We start from the raw sequence: 26,209 nt of genomic DNA, 5'->3' as shown, positions 1-26,209 counted from the left end.
ATGATGTATTTAGTATCTTACCCCAAAAAAATTTTCCCATAGGATGTCCAGGTCTAGCAAGGCTTCCAAACAACATTTCCTTTCTGTTTGCATCAGAAGGCCTTGCAAGTTGATATTCTGTCAATTTTAAAGAAACAGGTAATAAAACAAAATTCAGTATCTCCTTTATTATATGGAAATTCAAACTTACAGAACGGAAAGCAAGGAAGTAACAAAAATTAACTTTATGAATCACGTGTTATAAGACTGAAGTGGGAAACTCAATGATCCAGGCCTGGCTCTATGACTTAATATGACCTGTAATTTTGGGTAAATCAATTCAGCTTACCAGAGTTTTACCCTTGTTTTTCAAATGAAACACAAGGTAGTTAATGATCTGAAAGTTTCAGCTCTAGGATGCTATGTACAAGATTTTACTGATGAAAATGCTAATAAAATATTAAACCTTGTATCTGGGAACTTGGTCATATATATTGTTTAAATTTCTTCCAAAACCAACTATGTTGGTAATAAAGTACGATGGCTAAGAACAATCACTTTGAAGTCAGAAATACCTTGGCTACCGCTAAAGACTGAATGTTTGTGTCCCCCCTACCCAAAATTTCTATGTTGAAACTTAATCCCCAATGTGATAGTATTTGGAGGTAGGGGCCAATGAGAAATGATTAGGTAATGAGGGCAGAGCCCTCATGAATTGATTAGTGCCTTGTAAAAGAGACCTCAGAGTGCTCCCTTGCCCCTTCTGCTGTATGAGGACAAAGAGTGAAGGCAGTTGTCTATGAACCAGAGAGCAGGCTGTCACCAGACACCAAATCTGCCAGTTCTTTGATCTTGGACTTCTCAGCCTCCAAAACTGTAAGAAACAATTCTGTTGTTTATAAGCCACCCAGTGTGTGGGATTCTATTATGGCAGCCCAAATGGACTAAAAATCGCTAGAATTGCAGTTCTGACACTAAGCTCAATAACCTTGAGGAAGATCTAACGTACCTGATTCCATTCCTCCAAAACTGTAAGAAAATAAATGTTTTATTTCAAGCCACCACATTTCTGCAATAACAGGTAATACAGCAGACATGTAAACATATCTACGAAAAGTGATATCGTAGATACGTAAACATATCTACGAAAAGTGACATGTAAACATATCTACCCCTTGTAACTGATAAAAATAGAGTATAAATAGCTGAACACTTAGAGACCACATTTGGAAAGGAAACAAACATTAAAAATAAAGAAGTAAGTAAATAAAACTAGAGACTGCACTTTGACACATAATTAAGATTTAAAAAGGCATTGGACATGCCTTTCATCTCAATCAGTAAGACACACTATGTAGGCAATTATATATGTTTATATGAGTATAAACTATCATTAAAATAAAAAGTCAATTACTAAAAATAATTTCTCGGCCAGGTGCAGTGGCCTACGCCTGTAATCCCAGCACCCTGGGAGCCCAAGGCGGGCGGATTACGAGGTCAGGAGATCGAGACCATCCTGGCTAACACCGTGAAACCCCGTCTGTACTAAAAATACAAAAAAAAATAGCAGGGCGTGGTGGCAGGCGCCTGTAGTCCCAGCTTCTCAGGACGTTGAGGGAGAAGAATGGCGTGAACCTGGGAGGTGGAGCTTGCAGTGAGCCAAGATCGCGCCACTGCACTCCAGCCTGGGTGACAGAGAGAGACTCTGTCTCAAAACAATAATAATAATTTCTCCAGGCCAGGTATGGTGGCTCACACCTGTAATCACAGCACTTTGGGAGGCCGAGGCGGGCAGATCATGAGGTCAAGAGATCGAGACCCTCCTGGCCAACATGGGGAAACCCATCTCTACTAAAAATACAAAAATTAGCTGGGCATGGTGGCACGCACCTATAGTCCCAGCTACTTGGGAGGCTGAGGCAGGAGAATTGCTTGAATCCAGGAGGCAGAGGTTACAGTGAGCCAAGATAGAGCCACTGCACGCCAGCCTAGGCAACAGAGCAAGATTCGGTCTCAAAAATAATAATAATAATTTCTCCATAATCTCCTCTTAGCAATAAAAAAATTCTTTTTTTCCTTTTTTTTTTTTTTTTTTTTGAGACGGAATCTTGCTCTGTCGCCAGGCTGGAATGCAGTGGTGCTAATCTCAGCTCACTCCAACCTCCGCCTCCCGGGTTCAAGCAATTCCCCTGCCTCAGTCTCCCAAGTAGCTGGGACTATAGGTGCACAACACCACGCCCAGCTAATTTTTGGTATTTTAGTAGAGACGGGGTTTCTCCATGTTGGCCAGGATGGTCTCAATCTCCTGACCTCGTGATCCGCCCACCTTGGCCTCCCAAATTAATTCTATTTTTAAAACCTACCATGTGGATATGTTATATGAGCTTCTGTTATTAAATGTATTCAGGTAAGGCGCAGTGGCTCATGCCTGTAATCCCAGCACTTTGGGAGGCTGAAGCACGCAGATCACCTGAGGTCAGGAGTTCAAGACCAGCCTGGCCAACATAGTGAAACCCCGTCTCTACTAAAAATACAAAAACTAGCTGTGCATGGTGGCAGGCACCTGTAGTCCCAGCCACTTGGGAGGCTGAGGCAGAAGAACCACTCGAGCTCAGGAGTTAGAGGTTGCAGTGAGCTGAGATTGCACTACTGCACTCCAGCCTGGGCAACAGAGCAAGACTGTGTCTCAAAAAATAAATAAAATAAAAATAAATATATTCAAGGAAATTATAAAAGACTGAACAAATCTACTTGCATTGTGCAAATAAACGTTTATAAATGTATGTGTACAAATCCTCCATTGAAAGATTAGACCAAAAACTGATATGAGTATAGGGAACAATGACCTAGTGATGAAGTTACCACTAGTTAACAAATTTAAAAGCCAGGACAGAAAGAATCTCTTCCATATGCAGGTGGAGACAAATAAAGGAAAAGGAAAATGACCCTATAAGATGAATCTGCCAGAGCTGTTGAAGGCTCAACAGTCTTCATTTTCTTATACATGGACCTGGCCATCCAATCATGCAGACAACTAAAGAGATGTGAATGAGACAAGTAAAACCTGAAAGACAGAAGAAAGATTGTCCCATCTGAATAGACTAGAAAAAAATAACACCTGATTACTGAGCTTTCAAAACTGGTTAATAAGTAATTTATTGCATCAGTTACAACTGTTGGATCAGATTGAAATCTAGGTCTCCTATCATTAAAAAAAAAAGAAAGAAACAAATGAACAAAAGCACAACAGAATTTTTACTTTAGTTCAGCATAAACCAAAACTCCATACTGTGTTGTATATACATATATATTTCTTTCAGCAAAATTTTTCAAAGCATAATAAAATATATTCTGGTTTAAAATTGTAAAATCTACTTAAAGGTCTGCTTGTTTAAACACTGGTGTCAACCCACTCTAGAAACTGTATAAAGAAAAACATACTAGAAAGCACCTAGTTCTTGAGTCTCAAAATACAGAAAGTGCTTTTACAGTTATCCTCAGTTGTTTTGCTTTTTCATCCATTCAACAGGTTTTAACTGGGTTTAAGGTAAAACAGACGCTGTGCTAGGCAAGTGAAAAAATGAAGAAAATAAATCCTTGTTTTCCAAGGAGCTACTATAGCTAGAAGGAGCCTAACCATTCCATCCTCTTCTACAAATAAACTGAATGCCACAGCTAGAGACACTTCTGTAAGTTAAACAGGGGTCTGCTGACTTCCAGATAGATCACTCTAGCCATCTGTTAGTTTACTCAGCCTAGTAAATGCTTTAAATCACTATTAGAACTAGACACTGCATCAAACCAAGGAGGAAAATACTACAAAAAGTGGAACAAATACAGAGACTTGCAGTCGCTATAAGCCAAGCCTAACCTATATGAACTGGAAGTCCCCTCAAGTCTAGTATTAAATGTTTCTAATACCTAAATAAATCAAGCAGGGATTATATACAATGGTGATATTTATTGGTACTATGTAATTAAGGAATATTTATAGCACAGAGCTATATAATGAAGCCTCACCCTATATAAGCACATTGTTTTCCTCTATAGTCTTCAATCTTTGAATCTCAAAAGATTAGCCCCTATGGTAAAACCTTCAAAAAACAAAGGATGAAAAAACTAAAATCCACGATCCCTTTCATTTACTTCAAATCTACACTGAATTAGACGTTTAATGACTTCAGGAATAAACATAACACATATTTCAATTTAGTACTTTAAAATATAAAGATAAAATGGTCTAGAGATAAAGAAGGATAAATGTAATAAGTAACTGGTTTCATGAAGGAAAAAACTGTAGTTACACATAAAGTACTACTCTTACCACTATCAACAGCTTCAACTTCACGGTCAATTGCATCTCTGATCATTAGTGGATGGATGAAGAACTGGGCCCATCTGAACAAAAAAACAAAACTGGCATTTCTGTTTTTGTTCACTTTCATCAATCAACATCTATTATTTTAATTAAGAAAATAAGTTGGAGATTTAATTCACAATCCTAAGTATATAAAATCTAAATAATCTGCATTTCTATATTTTAAACTAATATCTACATGTTACTTTAACTTTTTCATTGTGAAATATATTTAATAACAATCATACAGAAAAGTTAATAAAATATGAACATATAAACGACATCTGAGTGGCCCACCCAGGTGAAGAAACAGACCATAGTCAACACTCTAGAAGCACCTGGCTCATACCCTTACCTCATGAAATATCCTGAATGTATAGTAGTAATTTCTCTCCTTTTCTTTATAGTTTTATTACCTATATATCTATTTCTAAACCAATATTTATCAGCCCTTTGTATTTCCATTATCAACCCTTAGGAGCCTTTTCAGAAATTTTCTCCTATTCATTCCTTTGTAAAACGGTAATACCACAGATAGTCTATTTATGTAATGTTATGTATATCTATGTTTTTATAGAGAGAGTACATAAAGCTTACTTTTTTAGTTCAATGCAAGGTTACAAATGACTAAAAACATTTCAGTTAAAAGTTAAATCAGAATTTTAAAGACTTGGTATTTAAGTTAATCTTATAATTTTATCTGCTTTTTAAATTAATTTTTAATTATATAAACTGTGATGTATCAAATTACACATACAAATTCCACTTATATAAATATATAATAGTAATGCAATTAAATTGTTAAAAATTACTCAAAAATTGGTGTTTTTCCAGCAAAATAAAACAATTTAAAAAATTAATTTCCTAAAATGTTAACTTTTTTTTTTTTGATATAGTGTCTCACTCTATCACTCAGGCTAGAATGCAGTGCCACAATCACTGCTCACTGTGGCCTCAAACTGCCGGGTTCAGGCAATCCTCCTGCCTCAACCTCCGAAGTAGCTGATACTAGAGATGTGCACTACTATTTTTTTTTTTAATCTTTAAATTTTTTGTAGAGACAGGGTCTCCCTACATTGCTCAGGCTTAATAAATTTTTAACTTTTGCTTGCAATAAGGTAACTTTTAACTTAACTACCTGCTAGATATACTGGGACATTTTTTTTCTTTTCAGTACTTGGTATGATTAATGATGGGTTGGATAATTTCTGTTGACTTAAATAATGAAACTAATTTTATTTAATTATGTCACCCAGACTGGAGTGTGTAGTGGCACATCATGGCTCACTGGAGCCTTGACCTCCCCAGGCTCAGGTGATCCTCCCACCTCAGCATCCCAAGTAGCTAAGGCTACAGGCATGCACCATCATGCCCTGCTAACTTTTTACCCAGGCTGGTCTCCAGCTCCTGGGCTCAAGTAATCCACCTGCCTTGGCCTTCCAAAGTGCTGGGATTATAGGCATGAGTCATCATGCCCAGCCTACTTACATTCTTAAAAGATATTTTTATTTAGTGTACAATTTGTGATTCTAGTTATTAGTTGGTAGTTATTTTTCTTCAGAGCACTGAGGTTAAGTAGTCATCTGTAAGTGTAACTCATCTTCCTTTGAAGAAAATTTTCTCGTTTATCTGGTAAAAATTTTCTATATTTCTTCTAATGTATCCTTTTGGAAGTTATTAGACTTTAATCTCTGATTTGATGTCTTACAACAGGTTTTGAAAATTTTCCAGTGATCAACCCTTCAAATGTTGTCTCTACTTCAATTTTCTCTCTCTTCCTTCTAGGACTCCAAGTAAAATATATGGGATATTTTCATTCTATCCTCTATGCCTTATATTCTTTGTATTTTTAATTTTGTGCTATATGCTATATTTGGGTTATATATGTTCTTTATGCTATATTTGGGTTAATTCCTTCTGGTTTATCTTCTGGCTTACTAATTCTATCTTCAACTCTATTTACTCTTAAACTTGTCCATTACTTTTTCAATTTTTTATCATAGTTCAGTTCCAGATGTATCTTTTCATTTTACAAATCTCCTAGGTCATATTTGACAGTTTCTTTTTCCTTGCAAGTATATTCAAATTTGTCCTTTCTTTTTTTTTTTTTTTTTGAGATGGAGTCTCGCTCTGTCACCCAAGCTGGAGTGCAGTGGCACTACCTTGGCTCACTGCAACCTCTGCCTCCCAGGTTCAAGTGATTCTCCTGCCTCACAGCCTCCTGAGTAGCTGGGGCTACAGGCGCCCGCCACTGGACCCAGCTAATTTTTGTATTTTTAGTAGATATGGGGTTTCACCATATTAGCCAGGCTGGTTTCAAACTCCTGACCTCGGGTGATCCACCTGCCTCGGCCTCCCAAAGTACTGAGATTACAGGCAATGAGCCACCGCGTCTGGCCTTTATTTCTTAAAAAATAGAAAGTATAATTATTTTAGAAATTGTGTGTAACTATGCCAATACTTGAGATGCCTAAGAACCTGTTTGTGTTATCTGTTCTCAATCATGTTGCATTATTTTCCTGAGTACCTGCTTATTTTTGACTGAATGTTGGTTATTTTACTTGAAAAAATATTTGTAACAATTTAGGGCCTAGGAGGAAGGCATCTTCCTTTTGAGAGGGCTTATGTTTGCTTCTTCCAGGCTCCTGGGAACACTACCAGCTCTGGCCCATGAAGCCACAATCAAGACTTCGGGTTCCCCATAATACTTAGGCACTTGGAATCTAGGCTGTAACTACTCAGGATGCCTCATCCATTTCCACAAGCTGAAGGTGAAGATTCTGTATTCCCAGCTTATAATGGGGAGGGTCTCCTGTTAGAAGTGGACATCCTAAGCTTTGGTATTTGTCACTCTTACCATGAAATACTGAAAAAATAAAGTTCAAATTTACTGAAAATAGAAGATGCCACCATGGTAAAGATGGCTTCCATGCTCACTTACTGGAGTAAAAATTTAGTCATTTCCTCAGCTGTTTATTTAAATGATCCAAGATACTTATAAACAATGTGGCCTGTGTGAGGGAATCAGATTTTGCTAACCTATTAAAAACAGGTACTTAATCCATGTTATATAAGAGCATATTACACATGTATAAAGGCTTTTCATTCCTTATACATTGTAGAAGTATAATATTATAGCATTTATTATAGTATTTGCATCCTATAATGCTCTACTTAAGGTAAAAATTTATGATTTGATATTCTCATTAATTTATCCTATTAATGCAGTAGCTTTCTTCTTATTAATTGGGTGGCTTTCTTTTTAAATAAAAATAAATGTGTAAGGTGATATTCTTAGATGCTGAAGCAGTCCTTGTACAAAATATATTTAGAACAACTCTTTAAAAGGAAACAAAACAAACTTCTTAATTACATTTTATATCAAATTTCATAATCTCTGAGATAGCCAGAATGTATTCATATCATACATACTATTTGCCTATCCTTTTTCCCAATAAAATCAGTTATTTTTCCTTCTTTATATATGGACATAGCTAAATATAAAGTTGTAAAAATTCAACTTGTCTTCTGCTTAAGATTTCTTCACACATACAAAGACCTGTTTGGATTTTGTAAAACATAAGAGCTGAGAACTCTGTAACAAGAGCAAAGATGCAGTTTTCTTCAGAGTTATATAGTTAAAGTCTCCTCTGAAGGTATTGCTGATCCTGTCTAAATTTATAGGAAAGATCATCTCAGGCACCATCTGCATTGCCTTCACTAATTTATCTTTCTTTTTTTTTTTTTTTTTTTTTTTTTTTTTTTTTTTTTTTTTTTTTGAGACAGGGTCTCGGTCCATCACCCAGGCTGGAGTACGGTGGTGCGATCTCAGCTCACTGCAACCTCTGTCTCCCAGGTTCAAACAATTCTCGTGCCTCAGCCTCTCAAGCAGCTGGGATTACAGGCCTGCTTCACCACACCCAGCTAATTTTTGTATTTTCAGTAGAGATGGGGTTTCACCATGTTGGCCAGGCTGGTCTCAAATTCCTGGGCTCAAGTGATCCGCACACCTTGGCCTCCCAAAGTGCTCAACTATAGGCATCAGGTTGCAGTCAGCTAAGATCACACCACTGCACTCTAGCCTGGGCAACGGAGTGAGACTCTGTCTCCAAAAAAAAAAAAAAAAAATAGTGGCATATGCTTCCAATTTATAGGAATATGTCCAAAAGATTTTTCCAGATCAAATTAATCTCTTTTTTTTTTTTTTTTTTTGAGACGGAGTCTCGCTCTGTCGTCCAGGCTGGAGTGCAGTGGCCGGATCTCCGCTCACTGCAAGCTCCGCCTCCCGGGTTCACACCATTCTCCTGCCTCAGCCTTCCGAGTAGCTGGGACTATAGGCGCCCGCCACCTCGCCCGGCTAGTTTTCTGTATTTTTTAGTAGAGACGGGGTTTCACCGGGTTAGCCAGGACGGTCTCGATCTCCTGACCTCATGATCCGCCCGTCTCGGCCTCCCAAAGTGCTGGGATTACAGGCTTGAGCCACCGCGCCCGGCAAATTAATCTCTTAAGAAAAGAGATAATTTCTTTTTACCTTTTTTATTTTGTTTTTGAGCAGAGTCCCACTCTGTCACTCAGGCTGGAGCGTTATGCCACAATTTCAGCTCACTGCAACCTCCACCTCCTGGATTCAAGCGATTCTCCTGTCTCAGCCTCCCAAGTAGCTGGGATTACATGCACATGTGACCAAGCCCAGTTAATTTTTGTATTTTTAGTAGAGACAGGGTTTCACCGTGTTGGCCAGGCTGGTCTCGAACTCCTGGCCTCAAGTGATCCCCCCGCCTCGGCCCCCAAAAGTGCTGTGATTACAGGTGTGAGCCACCGCACCAGGCCAATTTTTTTTTAAATATTAGATCTCTGTCATGTTTTAAAATTTTTTTTTGGTCATTTATCTTTTGATTTTATGGTAATTTTTGCTATAAAGGAACTGCATTAATTCATTTAACAAATCTGAGTATCTACCAAATTCTTGATTTGCAGATGTATCAACAAAAAATAGACAAAAATTCCTACTCTGAAGGAGCTTACATCATACTAGACAAATGAGAGGTTTCTTTCTTTTTTTTTTTTTAACATTTCAATCTTGCATATATCTAGAATTAGGTATAACTTTTTTCTACTTTTCTACTTTTTTCCAGTGTAGACTTTGGTTTGCAACCATATAATCTCAAACTTCTACTATTGTACTGACAAACTTTCTGGAAAACAATTTTGCAATGAATTTCGAAAGCTTAAAGAAAAAAAACAAGTCTTAAAATTATATTTGCAAATATATTCAGCAATTTCACTTCTTAGAACTTAATAGAAATAATTAAGAATATTCACAGAGATCACGATAGTCATCACACCATAACAGTGTTAGAAAACTGGAAACAACTCAACTGTCCAATCACATGTAACTCGTTAAACACCTTATGGTACTTCTATACAATGTAAATAACATATAATCACTAAAAATCATGTTTTATAAATTATATAAGTTAAAATGATATATCTTGTTTAAAATTAATTATAGGCCAGGCATGGTGGCTCACGCCTATAATCTCAGCACTTTGGGAGGCCGAGGTGGGCGGATCACGAAGTCAAGAGATCTAGACCATCCTGGCCAACATGGTGAAATCCTGTCTCTACTAAAAATATAAAAATTAGCTGTGCGTGGTGGCGCATGCCTGTAGTCCCAACTACTCGGGCGGCTGAGGCAAGAGAATTGCTTGAACGTGGGAGGCGCAGGTTGCAGTGAGCCAAGATTGCGCCACTGCACTCATGCCTGGTGACAGAGCAAGACTCCATCTCAAAAACAAACAAACAAACAAACAAAAATTAATTATAAAAGGGTATGAACAATATGATCAGTATACGTTAATAAATATAGATGGGTCTATACCAAAACATCAATGGTGGTTATCTCTAGATTGTAAAATTAGAGGCAATCTTATCCTTTTTTTGCTTCTCTGTTTCTCCATATTTTCTACTAAATTCTGTTTTTTAAATGGTTGGGCAAAGTGGCTCACATCTATAATCCCAGCACTTTGAGAGGCTGAGGCAGGAGGATTACTTGAGGCCAAGAGTTTGAAACCAGCCTGGGCAATACAGTGAGACCCCCAATTCTACAAAAAATTTGAAAATTAACTGGGGCGGTGGCACATTCAGCCCAGGAGACTGAGGTTGCACTGAGCCATGCATTCATGCAATTGATGGCCAGTCATACCATTGCACTCCAGCCTAGGCAGCACAGCAAGACCATATCTCTTTAAAAATATATATATATATAAAAAAAAATGAGTCAATAGAGAATACAGTATTAATAAAATTAATAAAACCCAAAAAGTGTTGAGTTTTATTTTAATCTTTAATACAAAGACTATGTATAATAGAATAAGAGTCAAAGTGTATTTAACAGTTTAACAGCTTTTTTTTCCAAATAAAGTTTTGTCACCCAGACTGGAGTGCAGTGGTGTGAATGTAGCTCACTACAGCCTCGAATTCCTGGACCCAAGCAATCCTTCCACCTCAGCCTCCTGAGTAGCAAGGACTACAGGCACTCATCATCATGCTTGGTTAATTTTTTATTTACTTATTTTTGTAAAGACAAATTCTCACTATTTTGTCCAGGCTGGTCTCAAATTCCTGGCTTTAAGCGATCCTTCTACCTCAGCCTCCTAAAGTACTTGAGTTACAGGCATGAGTCACCATGCCTTGTCCAAGTAAAGTATTGTGACAATTCTACAGTACAAGAATACTCTATTTACATTTGCAAAGTGTTATTAGATCATTAAAATTAAAATATATTTAGAGTTAGTTACCTGTCAAGGGCTTCCTTGAAGTACTTCCTCTGGACATCAAACTGAAAGACTGTGCGTTCACAATCAGTTGAGGCATTATCACTACCCCCATGCTTCTTCAGGAAGGCATCAAACCCATTCTCATCTGGATATTTCAAACTACCCATGAATACCACTAAATGGAAAGAACACAAAGTCACACAACACAAAGATATAGACAATATTTTTATCATGTATGAACTTTCTTATATGCAAAGAAAAACTGAAAGAAAATAGATCAACACATCAAATGGTTATGTCTGAATTTTTTTTTTTTCTTTGAGACAGAGTCTCACTCTGTTGCCCAGGATGGAGCACAGTGATGCAATCTTGGCTCACTGTAACCTCTGCCTCCTGGGTTCAAGTGATTCTTGTGCCCCAGCCTCCCAAGTAGCTGGGATTACAGGCATGTGCCACCATGCCCAGCTAATTTTTGTATTTTTAGTAGACATGGGGTTTCACCAGGTTAGCCAGGCTGGTCTCCAACTCCTGACCTCAAGTGACCCACCCACCTCGGCCTCCCAAAGTGCTGGGATTACAGGTGTGAGCCACCACACCCGACCCTAAATAATACTTTCTTAATTACACTTGTTTTTGTAACTTTCTATAATGCTCATGTTACTTTTATACTAAAAAGAAAAAAATTTCATCTTTAAAGAAAGATAAGACAAACATAAAATTTATAAAGAGATCAAAAAGAGATTTAAATCTAAATAGGTTAAAATGTATCTTTAATTAATTAGATTAAAATTCAAACAAATCCACAAACATGTATGCAGATTAACTGCTACTGCTTTTACAACTTAATCTCTTTAATTAAATTTAAGGAGATTAAAATTTCAGCACAAACATATGCAGATTAATTGCTACTATAAAAATTCACAAAGTAAGAAGTACCCTCAAATACTTTAGAAAACCAGACCATTAAAAAATGAGTAATTTAAAATAAATATTTGTAAAATAAAAATAAATATTTGTAACTATATAACATCCACATAGGGTTTTTTTGTTTGTTTTTGAGCTGGAGTCTCACTCCGTCGCCCAGGCTGGAGTGCAATGGCGTGATCTCGGCTCACTGCAACCTCTGCTTCTCGGGTTCAAGCGATTCTCCTGCCTCAGCCTCCAGAGTGGCTGGAATTATAGGTGTGTGCCATCATGCCCAGCTAACTTTTGCGTTTTTGTAGAGATGGGGTTTCACCATGTTGGCCAGGTTGGTCTCAAACTCTGGACCTCAGGTGATCCACCTGCCTTGGCTTCCCAAAGTGCTGGGATTACAGGAGTGAGCCACCATGCCTGGCCCCACATAGGTTTTATTTAGGCACATTCCAAATTAAATGAAAAGTTTCTATTGTTTTGTTTTCATATTAATCATGCCTTTTGAATTTCTAGTTTTTTTCTGGTTTTTTTTTATTGAGACGGAGTCTCGCTCTATCACCCAAGTTGGAGTACAGTGGCACAACCTCAGCTCACTGCAACCTCCACCTCCCAGGTTTAAGCGATTCTCTTGCCTCAGACTCCCGAGTAGCTGGGATTACAGGCGCATGCCACCATGCCTGACTAATTTTTGTATTTTTAGTAGAGACAGGGTTTCACCATGTTGGCCAGCTGGTCTCGAACTCCTGACTTCAAGTCATCCACCCACCTCAGCCTCCCAAAGTGCTTGGATTACAGGTGTGAGCCACCTCACCCAGGGAATTCCCATAGTTCTGATGCTTTGGCTGGGGGCCTTGCTAACCCTGGAAGGGACTGCCCTCCCCAGGACTGGCCATTTCCTAGAAAATGGCAATCATCTCCTGATCTGTTGGCCTTAACACAGCTCAACAATAGTGACATTTACAGTTTAAAAGTTTTCTATGTGGTTTCATTCTAATTTTCAATATAAGTACACTCAGATTAAGTTTTCCCCGTGATATTCATAAATCAAGGATTTTTTCTTAGCCTTTTCTCTTGCTAAATATATACTTCTGCCAAATCAATTACGAATCTCTGACATCAATTCATATAAGTTCAGAGGTGGAAAAAAAACCACACACCAGGGAATGATATTTTACAAATTCTTACTGTGCTCCAAAAAGTGTGCCAGCCCCGGCAGGTCATCTGGATCAGCAAAACTCCCAACTCCAACACAAAGAGCCGCTGCAGACTGGAGTAATTAGAACACATACAAATAGTTGAGTCAACCCTAAAGGAATAATATTCGCATCTTATCTTAAGGATTCATTTGGAGATGGATGCTTTCCAATAGGAGTAACAAAATTCTTTCCCTGAGAATCAGGAGGAGCAGCAAAGTGAAACTCACCAGAACTGTGTCAGTTTCACCCTGCTGCTCCTCCTCTTGCCATCCTGCCAAATGCTGAACAGGTGCAGACCTAAGGAAAAAAAGCAGAAACAGACAGAAAAAAAGGGAAGAGGGACTGGACAGCCCACCCAAATACCACTTCACGTCAGCATTTCAGAATTCTGAACCAAGATTTTCCCCTGAATTATTAGGTTTTGGAAATCTGCGGAAATAACATATCTAGGTAGATATCTCTGAAGGTCTCTAAGCAATTAAAAGCTTTGTGTTGAGTGACTCAGTTACTAGATGTGAAACCTCTCAACATGTAACTCAGAAAATTTTGTTAAGATAGAATAAGATAACATTTTAGGAAAACATCTAACAAAAATAGTAAGTGATAAAAAAGATAAAATCGGTAGCTATTAAAAAATATAACTAAATGTTAAAAATGCTTTTTAGTTCTTCACTTCTAATTGAAGATATATAGCATACATTACTTATCAGTATATATTCTCCCAATACTTTGGGAAAATCAGAGTTTTTAACAAAATTGATGGCCAAGAGGTACACCAAATTGCACTTCAAATTATTGTTTTTTGTTTGTTTGTTTGTTTTGTTTTGTTTATTAAGACGGGGTATTGCCATGAGGCCCAGGCTGGTCTGAAACTCCTGGACTCAAACAATCCTCCCACCTCAGCCCCTCAAAGTGCTGGGATTATAGGCGTGAGCCACTGCACCTGAAGTATTGGGGCATAATTACAGTAAGTTAAAAGACAAAAACAGGAGGAAAAAACAGTCAATTTGAATCCTTGAAGATAGAAAGGTGAATTATTAACTTTCCCAAATTTGTTTGTTTTCTTCAAACTTTGAAAATGTCAATTTTACAGGGCTAACATATTTGGTGAAACAGATTGTTTTGATAAAGTTACCCTCTTAAAAAAAGAGCTTTTCAAAAATAGCATGTACCTGGCATAAAGTCTAGCCATGTTTCAGAAAATGAAAGTGTGTTTTCAGAAGAACCAAACAGCCTCGCTTGATACTATAAACCCCGTTTTGAAGACTTAGGCACATAAACTCAGTTAAAACATTGGGGAATATCCAGTTCTCCAAACCACAATCTAACCTGTTCTGTGATGTTTTAATAGGTGCCTAACCTGCTTTCAGCTCCAACTACCCCATAAAGATTTCTTGTCTCGACCAGCAGGGTTGAAGACATTTTTGAATAAGTTGACTTAAACCACAGTCTATCAGTCAGCTTTGACCACAGCAAAAACAGGCTCTGCGATTGCTAGAAAAGAAATTCATACTTGAGAATTTTCTACCTAAAAAATTCATACCTGAGAAATTCATACTTGAGAATTGAATTAAGAAAGCCCTGAACAAATCTTAATTCAATGTATATTTAAATTTCAATCTTTTTAATTTATCAAACTTTTAAAATCAAGAACAACTTCTTTTGGAAGGAGGAAAATGAAGAGGAATAAAAAAGATGCCTCAGAAAAGTAGTTAACTTCTTAATTAGGTAAATGTTATCCAAAAAACGATCAAATATTTTTCTTCTCACTTCCTTTATTAATTCTCATATTTACCTTAAACAAGGTTCACAAATTTTTCAAATAAAAATTAGATTATAAAACCACTCTTAAGCTACCTCTTACCAAGGCTAATCTACTTTATTTCCTTTTTTCAGAAAGTTATTCAACAAATATAAACATTTACCACTTACGATCATGGGATCTTTCCTTTCACTAGTGAACCCATTGCTTCTGAATCAAAACAATTTGATCTCGTCTTCAAACTACTTAGGTTCCACTGTCCCAGTAGGATAATCCATAAAATTAGCGGTCAATATCTTATAAGGATTATATCACACTGAGTTATCAGAAAAGAAAGGTAGCATCTAAGCCATTTTAAAAATGATCACTAGACACCAACCCTGCTGCTAGAAAAGATCAGCTTAGAATTTGATCTACCTAAGCAAAACAAAAAGGGGTGCCAAAAAGGCTGAACACACATGTTCATTTGTCAGAGGTGTTCACAATTGCTGTGTAAATCTAAAGTATGCTATAATGTCTTGACATTTAAAATGCCTGTCAAAACAATTTTTAATTGTTGTAAAATGCTTTGTCAGTTAATAGGAAATATAAAGAAGTTGGATCATGGGAAAAGCTACTTATAGATAGATGGAAAGATATAGAAAAAAATATATAGATAAGAAGTATTCAGTTAAGAAGTTATAACATGGTCAAGCTTAGAGCTAAAATGGGCCTCAGAATTTTATATTCTTGTTTATGGTCAGGCTTAGAGCTAAAATGGGCCTCAGAATTTTATATTCTTGTTTTAAAACTGAGAAGAAAAAAAAGAAAATGAAAACACCTAAAATCATGCAGAAAGACAGGAACAGAACCAGAATTAGAACCCAGGTTTCCTGTCAGTGTTCTTTTTGTGACTTTTATAATTTCTTCCTTTCTATTAATGTTCTATTTGGAATTATGAGATCTATTTTAAGTTAAAAGTGAATCTATTAATTTCCAATCTGTTCATAGAGACCTTAGCATACAGACTATCAAGTGACATATATATATACCTTTTATCCCCCCAGTGTTTTGGTGTTCATCTCTACAGCTTTCCAAGTTAAAACTATTTAATACTTGGTCTATCATGCTACCCAAAAACAGGATCACTAATAATCTGAGTAGTAAACAGCAAAAAGTTTCTTAAAAATATGACTCAATTCAACAACTTAGTAAAAAACTGGTACAACTCCCTTTTAAAAATAATAATTTTTCCAAGATGAATGACTATTAAATCATATCTACTACTTATACCTCAACTCTTCCCATCTTTAAGGGTGACAACTTTTCTTCTTTTCCTTTTTTTTTTTTTTTTTTTTTTGAGACTTTTTTTGAAACAAAGTCTCACTCTATCAGCCAGGGTGGAGTGCAGTGATATAATCAAGGCTCACTGCAACCTCAGCCTCCCTGGGCTCAGGTGATCCTCCCGTCTTCAGTCTCTCAAGTAGCTGGGACCACAGGCATACAATGCCACACCCAACTAATTTTTTTTTTTTTTTTTTAATGTTTTAGAGAGACAGTGTTTCACCACATTACCTAGCCTAGTCTCAGAACTCCTGGACTCAAGTGATCTGCCCATCTCGGCCTTTTTGTATGCAGACTGTACCATGTTGAATATATTATCAATATTCAAGAAACTAGCTTTAACCAACTTTTGCTGGTCAATTCCACTGTAATGGCTCCAAAAATTATCCTCTGGGTATTCCCTACTATGAAAATGGAGGTATTCTTCAAAAGATATTAAGAAATTCTCCCTATCAAGCCTTATTTATCTATCCACTGATTGTTGTTACATATTAAATAAGCTTAACTGCCCAGTTTCTATTTCAACTCTTCCAAAGTACTTATTTGTTCAGACCTTTGCTTTCCCATATAGAGAGCTAAACCAAACTCAATTATCTATATAGAAACTACCCATACAATAACTCTTAGAGCCCTAGGCCCATGTAAAGATTTCACACTAGCCCCATTCTTTTCTTCTTCTTTTTCCAGTCTCACCAAGGATAACATACTCTTATTTCTCTAATCCAGGCTAGGAATTCGACGGTTCCTCATCTATCAGTATTTGTTTTTAAAATATATAATGTATACAAATACACATAAATTCAAATAACTCTGAGTGTTGCTTACCTCTGAGAGATACAGCTATGGGTGATTTTTATATTTTTGTTTTCTTTACATTCCATTAGTTTATATAATGAGCACTTATTACTTTTATAATTGGAGCAAAATGTTTTCAAAATGTAATCCTGATACAGAATAGACCTTTACTAAAGACCAAAAGATAAGTATATACTTCCTTTTTGCCATTAAGAAATAAAGCTTGAGTTTAGAAGTTATTCCAAAGAATTCCCAAATTAGAAGAAAACAGACATGACTCGCACCTGTTTTTCAGTAGTTTTTTTTCTAGCTTCTGCCCTCTCTTCTAATTCTTCCAATTCATTATCCTCAGTATCAAGATCATCATCATGTTCATCATCAAATTCATCTTCATCATCAAAACCCTCTTCATCATCATCTTCTATTTCAGCTCCAGAATCTTCGTCATCATCTTCATCTTCTTCCTCCACCTCCTCTTCTTCTTCATCATCTGTTGTATTTCCTGTTTTACCTTCCATATTACTTAGGTCTGAAATCAAAAGTGCCTGCAAGCCATTCTGTAATTTGATGTATCTGGAAAAAAACACACACACATTTTGATTCAGCTGTTCTTTACACCAATACAAGTAATCAGCTTAGCAGAATTAAAAAAAAAAAAAAAATCCAAGTACAAGTACACACACACACACAAACTAACACTATTTGTAAACTAATAAAATTGGTTGCTCTGGAGAGGGAACCCCAAAAGCTAATCCGTTTTTGAACAGCTGGAGGAAATGAAGGTAAGAACACTTCATAATATATGCTGTTTGTATTTTTAAATTTTGAACTACATAAATATACCTATTCAAAAAACACATTTTAGTAGTTAAAGATATACAACTCACCACTCGGCCTCCCCTATTTCTCAGTTTGTAAGTATTTAAACATTCTGTCTTATCAGAAGGCTTAGCCTAAGATAAATGTATCCCTCAATATACAGAGCAGTCATGTCAGCTTAATATTAAAGCAAAATCACACAAAATTAAACTGTTGCTTTTCTTTTCTATAAAATATTTGGTATATCAGTCTCCAAAACTGCCTTTATGAACTAAAAAGCAGTTACATCTCTATGAAAATGAAATCCCCCACAGACTGGTAGCACCGCAAGAAGATTATTCTGCTTTTTTTTTGAGACAGTTTGCTTTACTGCCCAGGCTGATCTTAAACTCTTGGGCTCAAGCAATTCACCTCAGCCTCCTGAGTGGCTGGGATTACAGGCATGTGCCACCATGTCAAGCTCCCGATTCTTATCTGCAAAACTACTGTGCCAGTTTGATGACTAGGTATCTATTACAGACCACTCCCATCTTCCCCCCCCCCCCTTTTTTTTGAGTCAAGGTCTGACTCTGTTGTGTAGGCTAGAGTGCAGTGGCACGATCTCAGCTCACTGCAGCCTCGACCACCTGGCCTCAGGCAATCCTCCCACCTTAGTCTCCGGAGTAGCTTGGATCACAGGCACAGGCCACCATACCTGGCTAATTTTTGTATTTTTTTAGACAGTGTTTTGGCATGTTACCGAAGCTGGTCTTGAACTCCTGGGCTCAAGCAATGCACCCACCTCGGCCCCGCAAAGTGCTAGGACTACAGGCATGAGCCACCGCATCCAGCCCCATTTATACTAATTTTTTCATGTATTTACTCAATAAGCATTTATTTAACACCTTTTACATATCAGATACCATGCTGCGTTAAGGATAAAAAGGGTAAAAACAAAATTCCTCACCATCAGGCATTGACTGTCTAATAATGAGATGAGCCAGTACAATACACAATGACAGAGACAAACACAGAATGTAAGAAAGAAAGAAGCAGTCAGTGAATGCATCTAAGACAAGGTACACTTAAGTAAATCCTTGAAGATAAAAAGTCAAGCAAAAACTAAGAATAACATGCAAAGAAAGACAAGGAAGAGAACCTCTGGCCTAAGATGGAAGACTGAACACTGGGATTTATCTACCTTCCATATAAAATAATCACATTTAGAGCTCAGGAGTTCAAGACCAGCAGGCAATGTAGCAAAACCTTGTTTCTACAAAAAATACAAAACAATTAACCAGGCATGGTGGCATATGCCTGTAGTCCCATCTACTTAGGAGGCTGAGGTGGGAGGATGACTTGAGCCCAGGAGGTCCAGGCTGCAGCGAGCCCAGATCGGGTGACTTCACTCCAGTCTGGGTGAAAAATGAGACCCTGTCTCAAAAAATAATAAATAAATAAATAATAAAAAATAATCACATTTAAGTGATAGAAAAAAATGTTATTTATTTATTTATTTATTTTTGGTTTGTGAGAATAAAATCATGATAGACAGAAAACAGGAAAGGACAATGTTAGCAGATCACAAATTTTTAGAAATCATTAGAAGACGTGTAAATTTGATCAGATTAATGGAGAAAACAGCAGAGAAAACCACAGACCTATAAACATGTATTTAGATACTGGTTCTTCCCAGCAAACCCTAGAAAAACTCTAAGCTTCAGATCAATAAATAAGAGCAAAGAGAGCCTCAGGGCAATAAGCTCAATTATTTAAACCGGAAGCAATCCAAGTCTACTGACAGCAGAATAAAAAAACTGTGGTATATTCATATAACGAAAATTTTCTTCACAGTGGAATATTGTAACACAGGGAAATACAGAATTCAGCCACAAACTACAACAGTGGTTAATCTTAAAAACATGAGTGAAAAAAGCAACTCACGAAAAAATACTATATGAGTCCCATTGATATAATGCCAAAAAACAAGCGAAAGTAAATGGTGTATTATTTAGGTATACATATATATATATGTGTGTGTGATAAAACTTTTTTAAAGCAAAGGAATGATAAACACAAAATGCAAAACAGGGCGGGGCACAGTGGCTTGCACCTGTAATCCCCACACTTTGGGTAGCCAAGGCAGGTAGATCACTGGAGTCCAGGAGTTCAAGATCAGCCTGGGCAACATGGCAAAACCCCATCTCTACAAAAAATACAAAAATTAGCTAGGCATGGTGCATCTATGGTCCCAGCTACTCCAGAGCTGAGATGGGAGGATGGCTTGAGCCCGGGAGGTGGAAGTTGCAGTGAGCCAAGTTCATGCCACTGCACTCTAGCCTGGGCAACAAAGCAAAAACCTGTCTCAAAAAAAAAAAAGCAAAATACTTGTTGGGGTGGGAGGGCAGGGCAACATGTAAGGATACAGAGGTATTAAAATGTTCGAGACTACCAGAAGTAGGTCCTAGTTCTTAAATTGAGTAGTTTTGGATTTGTCATTCACCACTTCCAAAGAAGCTGTAAAGGCCTTCATTCTATAATAAGTTGGCTAGTCAGGCCATGTACTTCTGTGCCAAACAGTCAACTGTAGGAGACAGCAATATGCCACCTCAAAATATGCCTCCTTGGCATAAGGATTGTTGAACTGAAGGCAATTAAAAAGCAGATGCAGGAAAGCTCTCTGCCCTCCACTTGCCTAAAAGCAGGATGTAAATTTACTCCAAAGACAAAAAAGGTTAAAAACAAAAAACAAAAAAATCCTTTCTACCCTTTCTACCTTGGAAAGGGTATCCCCTTTCTACCGTGGAAGAACACAAGTTAACCACCAAATACAACTTTACATCTCTATTGGTCTGGATACGACACCAAACGAATCCACATTAACAAGTTTACTAATTATGCTTTGCCTGCCATTATTTGCCTTTCTACAAGTTGCTGCCCCTACAGACTCAAAGTCCTTTTTCGCTGTCTTGACACTTTTCTAAACATTTACTGTTCTTTGTTGAAGATACTATATAAGCTGGAATTAAAAGCCAACTCATTCTCTGAGTATCTCCCATGTATTTATGAATTATACATGTTAACAAACTTATATTTGTTTTTCTTTTGCTAATCTTTTGTTAGAGAGGACCATTCCAAATAATAACTTACGAGGGTTGGGAAAAAAATTATTTTCCTCCCTTACACAACCCAACAGCAGGACAAGTTAAAATCCAAGTGCTGTTTTCCAAGAATATGAACAATCTGTCCAGAAATAAATTCTAAGATGAATCTCAGAGACGCAGAATCATAGAGAAGCAGAATTTAAGGTAGTCCCAATATCTATATCAGATATCAACTCAGGTTGGGGGGAAAAAAAAGCCAGGAAAGGGGAACTTTACTTGGTCTTTGTAAAGTGCATTTTTTTCCAGCTTAAATTTTTCATAAATAAAAAGAACAGAAAAAAATCTAAAAATCTACTCTCAAAATAATCCTATGCATTCTACTTTCAAAATAAATCACAATTCTGATAACGTCTCATCAGCTCCACAGCTATTTCCATAGTGCATGTTGTCGTCTTGTCTAATCTCCTAACTCTGTTTCCATTTTCACCTCAATAACCTGGCTACACCCCCCTCCACCACCACCATCCACGCCCCCCTCTCCCCCCACCATCTACTTCCCCTCCCCCTCCACACACCTCAAGTCAATTCTCAGCAGGCTAAGTAAAGCAAATCAGCCCTGCTACGTATGGGCTGAAATGTGTTCCCCCAAAATTCCTATGTTGAATCCCTAAACCCTAATACCTCAGGGTGTGATTGTATTTAGAGACAGGGCCTTTAAAGAGGTAATTAAGTTAAACATCTGCCCTCTAGAGTAGGTCCAAATCCAATCTGAATGGTACCCTTAAAAAAATGAAGAAATTTGGAAACACAATGGTACACCAGATATGTGTGCACACAGAGAAAAGACCATGTGAGGAGATACCAAGGAGAAGGCCAACCACAAGCCAGAAAGGCCTCAGAAGAAATTAAAGAGGGCCGAAGTGGACGGATCATGAGGTCAGGAGATCAAGATCATCCTGGCCAACATGGTGAAACCCCATCTCTACTAAAAATACAAAAAAATTAGCCGGGTATGGCAGCACGTGCCTGTAATCTCAGCTACTCGGGAGGCTGAGGCAGGAGAATCGCTTGAACCCAGGAGGCAAAGGCTGCAGTGAGCTGAGATTGTGCCACTGCACTCTAGCCTGGGCGACAGAGCAAGACTCCATCTCAAAAAAATAAAGAAAGAAAGAAAGAAACCAAATAGGCTGACAGCTTGATCTTGAACTTCTAGACCCCACAGCTGTTATTTAAGCTACTCTTTCTTTGATATTTTGTTATGGCAGCCTTAGCAAACTAATACAAGGCTATTTCCCTTTCCAAAATTCATCATTGTCTTCCCACCATACTTAAAATCCAAAATCCTTACCGTGGCCTATACAATGCTCAATATAATCTCGTTCCCCTTTACCTCTCCAACCTTCTTTCCCACTACTCTTCCTTCATTCTGTTTGCTCTGACCAAATGATTTTATTGTTGTTTCCTAAACACTGCCAACAGAATCTCAGTACAAAGCCTTTGTGCTTGCTGTTCTTTTGGTCTTAGGGGCTCTTGACCCAGATAAAGTATTTGCCTGACTGCTCTACCTTTTTCAAGTCTTTCATGAAATGTCCCCTTTTGACCCGGGCGCAGTGGCTCACACCTGTAATCCCAGCACTTTGGAAGGCTGAGGCGGGCAGATCACTTGAGGTCAGGAGTTCAAGACCAGCCTGGCCAACAATGGTGAAACCCCGACTCTACTAAGAATACAAATATTATCCTGGTGTAGTGACGGAAGCCTGTAGTCCCAGCTACTCAGGAGGCTGAGGTGGGAGAATCACTTGAACCTGGGAGGCTGAGGTTGCAGTGAGCCAGGATCACACCATTGCACTCCAGCCTGGGCGACAGAGCAAGACTCCGTCTCAAAAAAAAAAAAAAAAGAAAGAAAGAAAGAAAAGAAAAGAAATGTCCCCTTTTCAGAAATGCCTTCTCTGACCACACTATCTAAAATAGCTCTTTCGCCCATTTCTATTCTCTTTTATCCTGCTTTCCCTTCGCACCATTTATCATTACTTGATTTTATTTTCTGCCTGCAACATTAGAATGTTATCTCTGAGGACAGAGCTTTTCTTTCCTTCACATCTATATCCTGGGACAACACCAGGCATATATACACCAAACATTTAAGAAACAGATGTTGAATAAACAAAAGAATGTTAATGCCTGGAGGGGACCTGATACATAGTAGGTACTTAATATCTACTTAATGAAACAAAATATGAGACAAAATCTAACACCCAGTTTAAAAAAAATGAAAGCTATGTGTACGACATGTATACATTAAATGCATATAAAGGTACAACAATAGAACTAAAAGTATGCAAACCAAATATAATGGTAATGTATATCTGGGGAAAGGAGAAAAAGTAAAGTGAGGTACAAAGATCTTTTACACTTTATAATTTTTTTTTTTTTTTTTCAGACCAAGTCTCACTCTGTCGCTCAGCCTGGAGTGCAGTGGTGCGGTCGCGGCTCACTGCAACCTCCACTTCCCAGGTTCAAAGTGATTCTCCTGCCTTAGGCCCCCAAGTAGCTGGGACTACAGGCATGCACCACCGCACTTGGTTAATTTTTGTATTTTTAATACAGACGGGGTTTTCACCATGTTGGCCAGGCTGGTCTCGAATTCCTGACCTCAAGTGATCCACCGTGCCCAGCCGACACTTTATAATTCTTAAACTTTTTCAATCTTTTGTAATAAAAAAATTCATTTATGATTTGGACAATAAAAATGATTTTGCAAAAATACAAAACTCACTCCTTAGCAAATTAAGTACACATAAAGCCCTTAGCTTTATGGAGGATCACTTCTATAAATGAACATCAAATCCATTTTAAGACAGTCATGAACAAAATGTCCTTTATCATCACTACTATTCAATATTGTATTGGAGGTCCTAATAAGTGAAAAAATATGCAAAATGTACATAAATAAAAAATAATTATGAGGTACAAATATTGAAAGCTAAAACAAATCATTACAAAACATATTATTACCTAGAACAAGCAAGAGAATTACCAAAAACAAAACCTAAAAACTATTACTACTAAACAGAGTTCAGCAAAGTAGCCAAAATCAAAGAACTATAAACAAAAATCAGTAGCTTTCCTATACATCAAAGATAAGTAAGATTTTTTTCAAATCCCTTTGGCCAAAGCAATATAAACTATAAAATGCTTAAACATACCTAGTAACAATAGCTCACATTTTAAATGTATTAACTTAAACGTCTTAACCCAGTTAATCTTCACAACAATCCTAATAAGTTGTTACTCCCATTTTATGGATAAGGAAACTGAAGCACAAAAAAAGGTCTGTTATTTGCCCAACCTTATCGTGGCTTCGCAGGGACTAGTTAGTCCCTAAGTAGCATGACACTAGAACACATTCTCTTCAATACCACTAAACACAGCCAACATTAGGAAAACTAGAAAACTTTACAGGTGAAATAAAAGACCTCACTAAACAGTCATACTATATTACTGGGTGGCAACATCCAATGTTATAAAGATACCAATCCTTCCTCCAAGTTAATCTATAAATTCAAGGCAATTCCCATAAAAAAAACCCCAACAAGGGCCGGGGGCGGTGGCTCACGCCTGTAATCCCAGCACTTTGGGAGGCCAAGAAGGGCGGATCACGAGGTCAGGAGATCCAGACCATCCTGGCTAACACAGTGAAACCCTGTCTCTACTAAAAACAAAAAAATAAAAAAATAGCCGGGCGTGGTGGTGGGCGCCTATAGTGCCAGCAACGTGGACGGCTGAGGCAGGAGAATGGCGTGAACCTGGGAGGCGGAGCTTGCAGTGAGTCGAGATCACGCCATTGCACTCCAGCCTGGGCAACACAGCGAGACTCCGTCTAAAAATAAATAAATAAAACCCAACAAGATTTTTTTGTGGAACTTGACATACTGATTCTAAAATTCATGTGGACTAAAACCCACAAAAATGCCAAGAACATTTTGAAAAGGATGGCCGGGCGCGGTGGGTCACGCCTGTAATCCCAGCACTTTGGGAGGCCGAGGCGGGCGGATCACGAGGTCAGGAGATCAAGACCATCCCAGCTAACACGGGGAAACCCCGTCTCTACTGAAATTACAAAAAATTAGCCAGGCGTGGTGGCGGGCGCCTGTAGTCCCAGCTACGCGGGAGGCTGAGGCAGGAGAATGGCGTGAACCTGGGAGGCAGAGCTTGCAGTGAGCCGAGATCGCGTCACTGCACTCTAGCCTGGGCAACAAAGTGAGACTCCATCAAAAGAAAGAAAAGAAAAGAAAGAAAAGAAAGAAAAGAAAGAAAAGAAGGAAAGAAAGAAAGAAAGAAAGAGAGAGAGAAGGAAGGAAGGAAGGAAGGAAGGAAGGAAGGAAGGAAGGAAGGAAGGAAGGAAGGAAGGAAGGAACGAACGAACAAGGGGAAGGAACTGCCTTACCAGGTATAAAAATACAGACTTTAGGCTGGGCATAGTGTCCCACACCTGTAATCTCAGCACTTTGGGAGGCTGAGACAGGCATATCCCTTGAGCCCAGGAGTTCATGATCAGCCTGCCCAACATGGCAAAACCCTGTCTCTACTAAAAATACAAAAATTAGCCAGGCATGGCCGTGCATGCCTGTAATCCCAACTACTCTGGAGGATGAGGCACAAAAATCACTTGAACCCAGGAAGCAGAGGTTTCAGTGAGCCAAGATTGCACCACTGCACCCCAGCCTGGGCAACAGAGTGAGACTCTATCTCAAAAAAATAAAAATAAAAACCTAATAAATAAAAATACAGACTTTTAAGGTGACTGAAATGAAGCTGAACTACTAACAGGTACACCAACAGATCAATGAAAGAGAATAGGTTCTAAAAACAGAGCAGTGTATATAATACTGTTACAATGCCATTTACTACCACAACTCAACAAATGATGCTGAAACAACAGGCTATTCATTTAGTGAGGAAAAAATAGCCATGTCTACCTTACCTTCAACACTTAACAAATTTCAGATTACTTAGAGCTGAAACAGAACAGGGACACCTCTTAAGGGCCTGTGGGCCCCTAAGCATAGAAATAAAAGAAAATCTTGAGTTCTTTCAAGGGGATTTTCTGGCACCTAGCCAGCCTTGGAAAGTAAACATACAACTTGATAAGCAAGTAATAGTAACTTTAAAATAGCCAAGGAAGTTAGAGTCATGAGAAA

General features: G+C 37.9%; 1 protein-coding gene across 3 annotated transcripts in view; it reads right to left on the bottom strand.

Moving 5' to 3' along the window:
* NRDC (nardilysin convertase) overlaps positions 1-26,209 on the bottom strand; it is a 100,712-nt gene that overhangs the window by 36,053 nt on the left and 38,450 nt on the right. For 2 of the 3 annotated variants that reach the window (XM_007978765.3, XM_037999828.2), the window contains exons 2-6: positions 17,391-17,679; positions 13,216-13,297; positions 11,137-11,290; positions 4,304-4,377; positions 22-117 (exon numbers count right to left, since the gene is read on the bottom strand). In XM_007978765.3, coding sequence (XP_007976956.3) covers positions 22-117; positions 4,304-4,377; positions 11,137-11,290; positions 13,216-13,297; positions 17,391-17,679 — 695 coding nt within the window. Of the gene's footprint in view, positions 1-21; positions 118-4,303; positions 4,378-11,136; positions 11,291-13,215; positions 13,298-13,453; positions 13,524-14,586; positions 14,721-17,390; positions 17,680-26,209 lie in introns of all 3 variants that reach the window. The other variant, XM_007978764.3, reaches the window with a different exon arrangement.

The sequence above is a fragment of the Chlorocebus sabaeus genome, chromosome 20 (genome assembly GCF_047675955.1).
Source record: "Chlorocebus sabaeus isolate Y175 chromosome 20, mChlSab1.0.hap1, whole genome shotgun sequence".
Lineage (NCBI taxonomy): Eukaryota > Metazoa > Chordata > Mammalia > Primates > Cercopithecidae > Chlorocebus > Chlorocebus sabaeus.
Note: the sequence above shows the minus strand (reverse complement) of the source record. Positions and strands in the feature narration are given on the sequence as shown.